General features: G+C 35.5%; 1 protein-coding gene across 2 annotated transcripts in view; it reads right to left on the bottom strand.

Annotated features, from left to right (window-relative positions):
* EGFLAM (EGF like, fibronectin type III and laminin G domains) overlaps positions 1 to 12,587 on the bottom strand; it is a 119,412-nt gene that overhangs the window by 2,194 nt on the left and 104,631 nt on the right. Inside the window, exons 19-23 of one of the 2 annotated variants that reach the window (XM_087927371.1) lie at positions 10,542 to 10,565; positions 4,026 to 4,104; positions 2,828 to 2,971; positions 1,264 to 1,347; positions 782 to 885 (exon numbers count right to left, since the gene is read on the bottom strand). In XM_087927371.1, coding sequence (XP_087783497.1) covers positions 782 to 885; positions 1,264 to 1,347; positions 2,828 to 2,971; positions 4,026 to 4,104; positions 10,542 to 10,565 — 435 coding nt within the window. The remainder of the gene's footprint in view (positions 1 to 781; positions 886 to 1,263; positions 1,348 to 2,827; positions 2,972 to 4,025; positions 4,105 to 10,541; positions 10,566 to 12,587) is intronic. The other variant, XM_026715848.2, reaches the window with a different exon arrangement.

A 12,587-nucleotide genomic window follows, 5' to 3' on the forward strand; every position in this document is an offset into this window, starting at 1 on the left:
ACTCCACCTAATTGACTCTCTTTCAGCGCCAACATCTATCCAAATCTTTTTCCAGAAAAACTGCAATGCTCTAGGGAAAATATGGAAAACAGAAAAGGGATTGTGGGGAGTGGCTCTTGGATTCCATCCCATATTCACAGCTGTACTGAACGCTGAATATGGTTTCCATTCTTGTCCCAACCATCAAGGCAGCACAATAAACATGAGGATAACCTGCAACCAGGACACCACTTTTGGACTTCAAAGTCAATGGTTTAATTTTTAGACTTGTTGTTGCTGTTGTTGTGGAACTGGGAGTATCATCAGAAAAAAATGGTACATAGGGCTCTCTGGAAAATAATATTTTTTAAAAAATAGCATGGTTTTTCCCCTTACCCTCTACCTTTAACTGGAGCCAAACTGGCTTTTCCATTCTAGTAATATGATATCACAGGACACTTATTCAGGTGCTTTAAAAAGTACTATGTATCTGACAATAAGGAAAGTACATATCCCTACAGTAAGATAATCGTTTCAGGGATTTCTTTTTCAGATTAGATGTTAAGCCAAGGAAGAAAAAAAATCTTCAGATTGCACTGTTTCATTACAATGCCAAAGTTATTTTCTTGGTTATCAATGATGGTTAGGGTTATAAAATATTAAAAATTATATAGGTCATATTAAATATATAATTAAAATATTTTTTTAAATTTTTTTTTAAAATATAACAATTATGCAGTATTAAATAAACTTCTCTACAATCCCAAAATAAAATTTTAAAAAAGAACTTAGCAGGACTTACCAACAAATAAATCCCCATTGATATTCAACTGTCTCATCATTCCTGGTGATTTGCCAGTTCTGGCACCATAATCATCAACTGTGATCTTCCCAGATTGTCCATCCCTTAAATTGATAAAAAGGTATGTTCCCACATTCAAAAGCTATCATAATGTATCTTATTTTAAATGTGTAGAAGTGGTTGTACATGGTTCAGGTGCCTTCTGCTGATGCTGGCAATCACACACTGGAGAAATCAGATTCCCAATGTTATGATGAAGCAAAGCAAAGCTGCCTCATTGAGACATAATATCATGACATCTGTATGAAAATTTTAGATGTCTCGTTTCAGACCACCATGTAAAATATGGTGGTTACCATGCTGGAAATAGGGCTTGCATTTTTATTTTTTTTATTAAAAAAAAAAAGAATATCGTAAGTGGGTTTACACGTTGATGCTTAATGAAGGATAGAACTATTCAAGAAACAAGAATCACAACTTACCGAACTGCCTTAACTTTATGCCACCTGCCATCACTGAAAGAGCCATTCACTGTTATATAAGCAATGCCACTGCCCAAATTGTAACTGAAAACAAAGGAAAAGAGAACACACAATCATGTCTAAGTTCAGTCCATTTCACTAAACAACAATTACTTATTTTTCTTCATTCTGTTCGGATAACTGTGAATCTTCAGGGAGATTACAAGGCTATTAAAAGCACTAAGAATGGTAAAACTATAACAATTATAAAAACAAAAGCAGTGAAATAAATAAGAAAGGAAAGAAAGAAAAATGACAAAATATGAATTATAACTGACATGGATCCAGGATAAGCATTCTTTTGAGATTAAGGCTGCACTATTACACAAATCCCATGGCATTTCCTAACACATATTCGTAGGATTGTGTAGAAAAGTTCTAGCAGGAAAAGATCTGTAACCCATTGATGCCTCCTTCCTTTTCATGACTGAAACACTTTTACTTAGTAATCGTTCCTTTGGCAGCAATATTAACTATACAACAGAACTCCCAAAATCAAGATGGATTTTGGGAGTTCTGTTAGGGCAGGGATGTCAAATTCATGATGACACATTGTCATCACATATCGCAGCTATTTTTCCCCTTCACTAAAATAAGGGTGGGAGCATGGCCAGCACAGGTTGCAAGTTTGACACCCTGTGTGAGGGAGACAACATATTGTAATACTATGGTCTTGACTTCTAAATATCTGTTTGAACTAGTTGTACAGCTTGAGCCAAGGCAGAAGAATCACCAAAGAGATTACACTTGGATAGGAAACAACATGAGATTTTCAAACTAATAAATGATATGATTCACTCTACGATAGTTTTACTCAATCTTGTCTGCTTTAAATTGTGTGGACTTCAACTCCCAGAATTCCCCAGTCAGCTGGCTGGGCAATTCTGTGAGTTAAAATCCACACAACTTAAAAAAATCAATGTTGAGAAATATTGCTCTACAATTAGGCTTTCGTATTAACTTATGATAATATTTTGGTGCATGACTGAGACATGAAATGAAATAAATAACATATAAAATTAACCAGGGGTATCTCATCTTCATCTGCTTCATTAACAACTATACATTCTGGATCTTTTTTGTCTGTTTCATATTTTCTGCTATATGGGATTTGTATGAACAGGATTTTTTTTTGTTTTACATTTGTATCTTTATACCTATTACCCAGAGCTTCTGAATGCATCGATGCACTTATTATTTTCCTCTCTGAAGGATTATACCTTTCAGGAAGGGACTAGGAACAGATATCTAGGACTTATTATAACTGGTACTTCCTCTTTCATCAGACTGAGAAATGAGCCACCATCCCCAAATTTTTCTACTGAATGCTGGATCCTGTCTGCTGATTCTGTGAAACTAACACTTTTTTAAAAAAAAGAGCATTAAGAAATTCAGGAGTTTTGCAATTCATTTCAAGAAATGGGAAAAATCAATTACACAGGGAAAAATGCATTCATTCACAACTCAAGGTAGGAATTATGCAAATGTCACAGCTGTGCCTGTTCCAAGCGAAAGGATTGCTTACCTGAAGACCAAAAAACCATCCTGAAGACCAAGGGAGATAAAGTCACTGTTGGATCGCATTGGGCTATCACCTCTCCATAGCAATAGACCATCCATCAATGTAGTCTTAAACCTCATAAACACATTTGTTCTTGATCCTGACACTCTGCATGGTGTATGAAATAAGATTTCAGTGGCGTGGGGGAAATAACATAATCTTGATTGCAGTAACTTCCCCCCTCTGGTAACAACATGAATTTGATAAGACACTTCTCCTAAAGATCTGATAAGTATTACCTCAAAGTGGCTTTGGGAAATAACAAATAACTAGTTGATTTGTAAAGTGTCAGATAACATTAAAAAAAAATACAGCTGGTTTGAAAAAAAGCACTGGGTTTTGTTTACATGTGAGTAAACCCTTTGTGATGTGGTTCATATCCATATCAAAAATAGTTCTGTCATAGACAGTTAAGAGCACAACTATAAGGCATCAGTTTAAAGAAATCTAAGTTAGATTTTGGCTCTCACTGAAGTTTTCTATGTCTCCCTTTCTTCCATATTTTCCTACTTAGCGGGGATAAGATCAGGGGTGGGATAAGACAGGGTTAACTAATGGTTCAGGATTTACGAGCTTCCCTGCACGATGCAAGCCATGCACCTATAAATCGTCACCTATAAATCGTCATCAGCATGCCGTTTGCAGAGAAGCAGCCTTTGAAACAGCCCTCTTTTCCTGCTTTTTTAACTGAAGCTGTGCCTTATTTGGCAGATATTGAAAAATCAGGAAACAAAGATCAGGTAAGAGCCTGGGTGGGTGGCTGGACAAAAACATCAGCAGATATAGAACCAGTTCTATGTCTGCTGCTCTTCAGAGCTACTGGTTCTACAGAGATGGACAGAACCGGTAGAAACCCACCCCTGGATAAGATCTTGGTTGTTTTTTTACACAATTTGGACTTCAACACCCATCTTTTCTTGCTAGCATGGCCTATGGCAGTTGAGTAAAAACACACAGAAGATATTGCATAACACTATATGGTATCTGTTGGCTGTTTTAAAATACAACAAAATGGATTTTAATCTAAATCTGGAAAGAGAGTTCTTAGGCTTTTAATATTTGCCATGTCCCTGCATAAAACCACAACCATTCACAAATCCAAAAGGGATTTCTGGATGTCAGAACTACAAGCAAAACTCAGGTGTTGATTGCATGAATTTACCTTTTAAGAATGTTTGGATTGTCATATGTAAGATAGCTGCGACCAATGAATTGTGGAATTTCGATGGCTTCCATCACAGCTAAAATGTTAAGGGAAATGATATCAAAATTCAAGTTTTATATATTCAGTGATTTGTATCAACAAACATAAGGAAACATTAAAAACATGTATTTTTCAGAAGATTCAGAGTCAATAATTTTTGATTAGCTGTGATTCAAAGTTCCACCTTCACAGTAACAGGATAAACTTCTTAATCCTACAGGTCAAATGAGAATGATCTTATGGTCCTTCTCTTATTTCAGTAACAATAAGTGATAAAATATGAATTAAGTAGAATCCTCATTTCTGTGCTGTCCATCACACCATTAGATGGAAAACAAGACATTATCACTTGTGTAAATAAACACAAAATTGTCTGAATTTCAGCTGAAGGAAGGATATAATAGAAGAGGTAGGAGGATCTGCATATGCTTCAGATTTATTTTTGATTGTTGTATTGTTGTGTTGTTACCCCAAATACAACATCATGTTATGGACTACTGTGTCTAAGAAAAGTAGAAGTGGAAGCTCCTTGGAGAAGGAGGCAAGAGTAATTCTGATGCCATGTATGTTGCTCCTGTAATGCCAGATCTCATCCTCTATTTTATTTTTTATAAAAAAATTCTTCTGTAATATTCTACAGAAAATAACATTTCATTCACTTAAAATCCAGGGGTGTCAAACTGGTGGCCCACGGGCCGGATGCATCACACACAGGCCAGGCCCACCTCAGCTCCGCAAATGGGGAAAAACATCATGAAACATCATCTGACAGCAACGTGACACCCATGACTTAAATGTTCAGTTCTCTCGTTCATCTATTTCAGTTCTCCCGTTTGCCTATTTCAGATAAAAGCCTATGTAGAAGTGGTTCACTTCTTCCGAGGCCAGGGCAAAGCCAAGCCTGATTTTTCTTTCCCCAGCCTTCCCCAAATATATACATCCCAATAGTGTTCTTCATACTGAAGCTTTTCAACATCTGTCTATCAAACTTCTGGGCACAGTACAGTTGCAGTTTTACCAAGGAGCGACATTGCTTACAGCACTTATTCAAACATTGTGTAGAACATTTCAAGATAGCACCAGTGATTACGGGATCATCTCAATCACGTGCAGTTGATCCTCCAATATTAATTTCAGGATTGAGGTGGGTGATCTTTAGCTGGCAGAACCAAGCCAGGATGGAAAGTACACAGTAAGGGCAAAAATGAAACAAGCCCCCCCCCCCGCCTCTTAAACAATTACTTGAAAGAGGTGGAAACTTTTTTAAAAAAATGTATTGGTTTTTAAAACAAACATAAACAAACAAAACATAAAAACATCAGGCCATCTTCCATATATGTACATATATGGCATCGCGACGATGTGGCATGCGATCTTGGAGGTCTGAGATCGCTGCCAATATCTTTGCTCCTGGACAGTCCTATCGGATCTAAACCGTCCCGAAGAGATGGTGAAAGTGAAGAGTGCATCCTGTCGATCCCAGGGATACTGCAAAGTCCCTGGTAGATCCAGGAGAAGCTCTTTTTGCCAGCGGCAAAGAGGCAGCCATTAAAGCTGCTGAAGTTGGGACAGCTCCGAAACGAAAGAGAATAGAAAGAGAGAGTGTGCCGGTTTGGTGAGAACTTTTTCTTTATTCTAAGATCTGAAAGGACACCCTAAGGAAAAGAAAGAATCTGCAAAAGTTTTTGACAGAAGTGATTAAGCAGTGATTTTAAACAGGAAGTCAAAGTAATATTTTTTTTCCTCATTGCTGGATTTTCTATACAAGATCTTATATTTTGGAACTGGGCTGTTTTTTTCTTTTCCATCTATTTTTTTTTCTCCTTTTTGATTTTGTAACATTTTAGGCTAGAGACTCCCTTTTAGTTATTTCTTTTTTAAAATATCTTTTTCTTTCTTTTTTATTAATTCTTATTATATTTTGCTTGGAAAAGGAAGAGGAAAGTGAAAGCAAAGAAACTTTGTAACACTACTAACTAGAGGCTTGGAAATATTCTATTTCCCTTGTGACCAGACAAAGCTGAGAAAGAAAGAACTGAGACTTTTTTTCAAGGACATTGCTATTTGATAAGATAGAGGGAAGAGCATGGGAGAGTATTACTGCAGGTGCTCTTCTGGGTTTGTATCAACAGCTGGAGTCTGGTGTTGAAATTTATAGGAAAAGAAAAGAGTTATAAGAAGAGCCTTGGATAACTAAACAAAGTGCAGTGTGTTCTCTTGATTTTTCCTAAGCTGTGCTACCCCTCCTCAACAGTTTACGTTTTGCAATAGCTATTTGGACTTTTAGTTCTTTGGAACTTGTCTTTGCTTTTTTTTTTTTTTTTTGCTTGTCTTTGGAAGTTAAATTTTTACATTTGCTTTTTATTTTAAAAGAAAAGTTTTAGCATTAATGATTCCCTTCCTTTTTCTTTTTAAGCAAGTAGCCTTTTTTGTCTTTTTCTCTTTCTGCCTTTCTGGTACTTTTGTTTTTCCATCTACCTCCAATATTGGTTTTTTCTTTCTTTTTATCTTCCTGGCTTTTTTTTTCTTTTTCTCTTAAGCAGCCTTTTATATTTGAGACCTCTTAATTGGATTAAGGTGTTGAAGAACCTGAAAAATTTTTCCTTTTTTTAAAAGCTTTTTATTCCGATGGGCTTTGCTAGAAAATTTATTCAAGCAATAGAAGCTATATATCATAAGCAAATGGCAAAGGTTATGATAGAGGGAGAACTGACAGACTCTATTGATATAAGAAAAGGAACAAGACAAGGGTGCCCACTATCACCTCTGTTGTTTGTGTTAACTTTGGAAGTGCTAAATAGAAATATTAGAGATGAAAAGATTATAAAAGGGATGAAAATCAAAAAGGAAGAATTTAAGCTGCAAGCCTTTGTGGATGATCTGGTTTTTATCTTAGAAGACCCATTAGAAACATCATCAAAATTGATAGAAAAGATAGAGACATATGGAAAGGTGGCTGGTTTGAAAATAAATAAAGATAAGACAAAGTTCTTGATAAAGAATATGCTATCAAGACAAAAGGAAGAACTGGCAGACCTATTGAAAATTCAGGTCACGAATAAGATCAAGTACTTAGGGATACATTGGACAGCAAGATGCATTACACTAAAAGAGAATAATTATATCAAACTTAAACAGCAGATAGCGCTAGATTTGGCGAAATGGGAAAATTTACAACTGTCATTAATAGGGAGAAAATCAACAATCAAGATGAATATATTACCCAGAATTTTATATTTGTTTTAAACAATTCCAATTAGGCTTGGAAAAGACTATTTGAAGATTTAAATAAAATTGTGTTGAAATATATATGGCAAGGTAAGAAAGCAAGAATAAAGCTAAAACTTTTGCAAGATGCTAGAATAAGAGGAGGATTTGGTTTGCCTAATTGGGAGCTGTACTACCAAGCTACAAATTTGATGTGGGTTAAGGAATGGATAACATTAAGAAATACTAGATTGTTGAAATTAGAAGGACATGATCTGTTGTTGGGGTGGCATGCTTTTTTATGGTATAAAGGAACTAAAACACAGGAGTACTTTAGAAGACATTATATATGGGAGTCTCTGTGGTTTAACTGGGAGAAGATTAAGAGACAATGTTATTTGAAAATTCCAGTCTGGCTATTGACTATTGAAGCACTTTCTTATCTTATAATATACAAAAAGGAACAAACAGTTAGATATGGTGAAATATTGAATGACAAGGGTGAACTTAAATCTATACAAAAACTAGAGGAACAAGGTATAAAGATGAATTGGTTTTCATATGCGCAAATACATTCAAGGTATGATAAAACAGAAGGTTTCTATGATAAACTGACTGATTTAGATAAGATTTTGACAGGTACTGATGAAAAGGTGATTAAAAAATTGTATGGATATTTATTAGAAATTAAACTAGAAGAACAAGTTGAGGAAACTATGATTGCTTGGGGGAAGAATTTTGGATATGGGATTGATCTAGAGAAATGGCAACAATTGTAGTCTCAAAATTATAAAATGACAATGTCAACAGCTTATAAAGAAAATTTGTATAAGATGTTTTACAGGTGGCATTTTCCCCCGACAAGAATAGCAAGAATGTTCAAGAATAAATTCGAAAAACGTTGAAAATGTCATCAGACACCTGGTTCATATTACCATATGTGGTGGGCTTGTGTGAATGCTAAAAAATACTGGACTAAAATCCACACGTGGTTGGAAAAAATGACAAAAAATAGATTTGAATATAGATATAGATTTGAAACCAGAGATATTTTTATTGGGAATTTTACCTGAAATATATAGTAAAGAATTGAAATACCTGATTGTAAATGTATTAACAGCGGCTAGGATTGTATTTGCTAAAAACTGGAAAAATGAGAAAACACCATCATAGGAGGAAATCATTAAGAAAATATTGGAATGTGCTGAAATGAGCAGATTGACATTTGAAATTAGAGAACAGGATGATAATTTTATAAAGTTTGGGATCTATTCTATCAATGGTTAGACAATAAAGTATAGTAATGAAATATGTAGACTTTTAGAAAATACTAAATATATAAAGATGTATTCTACAAAATGATTTTAGGATAGATTTGGGATGATAATATGAATTGTCACAAAACAAATTAAGTAAAATATGATTATTTCCTAAAGTATGAACGAATAAAAGTATAGTCAAAAGATTGATTAATAATGATACCAATGTATTTAATATTGGATTGAAAATATGAGATCATATACAATGTAATTGTAATTGAAGACTACAAAATAGAAGCACAAAACAATTTGTGAACCAACCGGCACACTGTATGTACATATATGGAAGATGGCCTGATGTTTTTATGTTTTGTTTATGTTTGTTTTAAAAGAGATGGAAACTTTCTGATGCTGAGCTGGGAATTGCCCAGGATTTGCTGGACTCAGCTCAATATCAAGATTAATTAAATTAAATTTTTCATATCCATGCCCCTGGCAGCATTCTCTTCCTCTTTACTTCCAGGGAATCCATACGATCCCAAAATTTGGATTCTGAATACTTTTGCAAGAATAAACATAAGAGTTTAGAGGATCTAAATGACACTTGAAAAGTGGAAACTAGATGATTTCAAAATCTTTCATTGCAATGACCTTGGATGACTGACAATCTCCATATCCATTTAGTGATGTACTTTGGGATGAACGCTCTTCAAATGGTGTGGAAGTATGAACGAATTTCCAGAAAAATTGCATACTGCAGGAACCACTTGCACTTCAGTTTGAGATGCAGACAACACAGACTCATTCCCCAACAGCCTGCGCCTGTCTTCAACAATGAAGGGACACAGGACAGAAAACATCCTGCAGCCAAGAAGGCTCCACACCCATCTGCACTACTCAGGTGACCCTGAGGACACAAATAAACCATCAAGTGGCCTCAACGACCCTCTAAAAGAATGCATATGGCCAGCATCCAGTCAGAGCTGAAGAAGCTTCTTGGATGAGAAGCAAAATATATTCAAACAAAAAAACAAGAAAGTCCAGTTGCCTCCTGAAAAAGCACTTTTGGGACTTTCACTGCAGTAATTCAAGTTCTCAGTGCAACCTTGATTCCTTATTTCCATAAGATTCTACACTATGTTTACCAATACTAACAGTTCACATAATCACACCAGGGTTTGGCCATTTAATCTTGTGCATTTGACCCTCTCTAAAATATTCTGGACCTCTCCAAATATTCTGGAAAAGAGTTCTTCAAACCTTTGAACCATACTGATTACAGCAAGGGTTTTCAAACTTGACAGCTTTAAGACTTGTGGACTTCAATTCCCAGAATTCCTCCTCCAGTTATGTTAGCTCAGGAATTCTGGGAGTTGAAATCCACAAGTCTTAAACTTGCCAAGTTTGAAAGCCCTTGGATTATAGCATATGAGGACTTAAGTGCGAAACTTGGGGTGGCGCCAAATGCTGTAATCCCAATCTAGTCATTTCCTGATTTATAAATGTGTTTTTTTAATTTTTGTTTCTAGTGTTTTAAATCAGTTGTGCAAGCCAATTTACAAATGGCACTACCCCTTACCCTGTTTTTTAAGTTATTTGTCTATGTGAATGTGCAGAACATTTTTACTGATCATAAATAAGAGAACAAGTATCTGGATATAATAAGCCAACTCATAATAATAATGTACTGGGCAATACACCTGTAACCCAGGTTATGATTATGAATCATACTATCCACAGATGGTATAAAAAGAGGTTTGAATCATATGGCAAAGTTTGCAAAAGAGTCACATAGAAACACAATCAAACATATCATCATAGGCATGCCCCAGGGTACAAGGGAAGCTAGGTGATGAAAAGTGCCTTGTGATGCAAACAGCATCACAACAAAACAAAAATACAACGTGGCAAAGCATTGTGGCATCAATGTTGAGCTTTCATCATTTTGGAGCCATCGTAGCTAAAAGTGAACATCTATGCACAGTTATTTCGTAGAGATTTTACTTACTGTTCAAGCAGTAATTTCCACATTCTTCAATGGAACAGCATAAAGCAGAAAAACATATAGATTTTATTTTTCAGAAGTAAAAAAAACCCCTTCTATATTCTATTGAAGCTTTATGCATGCAACACTTAATGAAGATTGGCTCACACATTTACGGACTGTATCATTCTAACCCAGAATTTTTCAAGGGGAAAAAGGCAGTCCAGCTCAGATAAATATTACACTTCTCCTGAACGTTACTGCAAGTTGTGGCTTTGTACGCATGCACAGATGTCATTGGTAAGGAAGCAAACCCCTGATCTGCTGCTGCAATTGGTATGATCAGATTTGAATGGTGGCTCTGCATTACCTGTAAACGATGCCACACCAGAAGACCAGTCAAGATTTCCTGAATATTCTTTCTCTAAGTCAATGGGCTCTGGCTAACACTCTTCAAAATCATTTGTTGGATAAAAAGCTTCCATTGTGATTAATTCATCTGAAAATCTGGCTTTGGTTTCACATGGATAATGGGTTTTGCACTGCCATTAGTCAAGACATGTCATTTTCTCTATCCAAAATAAGTATGGCCAAGCATTTACTCAGAAAGGAAACTAGGAGTTTCTTTTTGCAACTCCTTATACTGTCTTGGAATTACATCCATGCAGCACATTTATATTCTCATTTCTCTCTCTCTCTCCTCTCCCTCTCTCCTTCTCTTTCCTCCTCTTTTCTGGATAGGAAGATTTGCCTCTAAATAGAGCACCAAGCAACAATTACCCATTCATTTCATTTTATTTGATTTAAAAAATCTGATTCTACATGATTCTGGGGTATAGAAAAGTCTAGGTAGGCTCAGAGTTATGATTACACATAAATGTGATCTTGCAGGCTGTTCTACATCTTTGCCACTTATCCTTGACAAAATTAGAAGTGCATTTAAAAACCAGGGAAACATTAAAGCTTAAGAAACTAGCAAACATCTAGAGCAATGTTTTTCAACCTCGGCAACTTTAAGATGTGTGGACTTCAACTCCCATGGCTGGCTGGGGAAATTCTGGGAGTTGAAATCCATACATCTTAAAGCTGGGGTTGAGAAACACAGCCCATTACCTGAAAGAACAGCTGGTGTCCATGAACCTTTGCCCATCTCTGCATTACAGGAATATTCCTTGTGCATAACATTTCTGAGAATATATGTTTAGAAATTACAGTATATCGCCAGTAGACCTGTAATATATAGTTGGGGGCATTCATTCTGATGGTCCCATTGAAAAGAATGGGGAAGAGAAAACAGCCATTTAAGCCTCCTGAGCTGAACAAATAATTACAGTAACAAGAAATATACTGTCATCTACTGGAGCACACCCGCATTGCAGTTTAGTTGTTAGAAAACTTGAACTCACTTAACAAGGTCTCCAGTTGAAAAAAGAAGATGTAGAGCAATGTGAAATAAATTCGGATCAATAGGAATTGGATAAAATCTTACAGGAACCAGATAGAAAAATGATTACTAAAATGTACAATTATTTGTTAAGATATAAACTGGAGGAAGAAACTGTAAAAGAAACAAGGATAATCTGAGCCAAAAACTTTGGCTATAGCATAAATTTGAACATAGCATAAATTTGGAAGATTGGGAAAACCTATGGAAAATACATTATAAATTAACTCTATCTGCAACTTACAAGGAGAATTTATACAAAATGTTTTATCGCTGGCACCTACCGCCAGCGAGACTCTCAAAAATGTTTCCTAATAACTCAGCAAGCTGTTGGAAATGTGAATATGAGCAGGGTGCCTACTACCATATGTGGCAGTCCTGCCCAAAAGCAAAAAAAGTATTGGAGGAAAATTAGTAATTGGCTTGAAGAAATCACTAAAGTTAAAATTGAATGGAAGTCAGAAATATTTCTATTGGGAATTCTAAAACAAAATATTAGTAAAAATTATTATATATTATACTTCACATATTAACAGCAGCAAGGCTTGTCTTCACCCAAAATTGGAAATGTGACTTCATGATCAAAAAACATTTTGGAATGCGCAGAAATGGACAGGCTATCATTG

Source organism: Pseudonaja textilis, chromosome 2 (assembly GCF_049901715.1).
Source record: "Pseudonaja textilis isolate UNSWEBS1 chromosome 2, rPseTex1.2, whole genome shotgun sequence".
Lineage (NCBI taxonomy): Eukaryota > Metazoa > Chordata > Lepidosauria > Squamata > Elapidae > Pseudonaja > Pseudonaja textilis.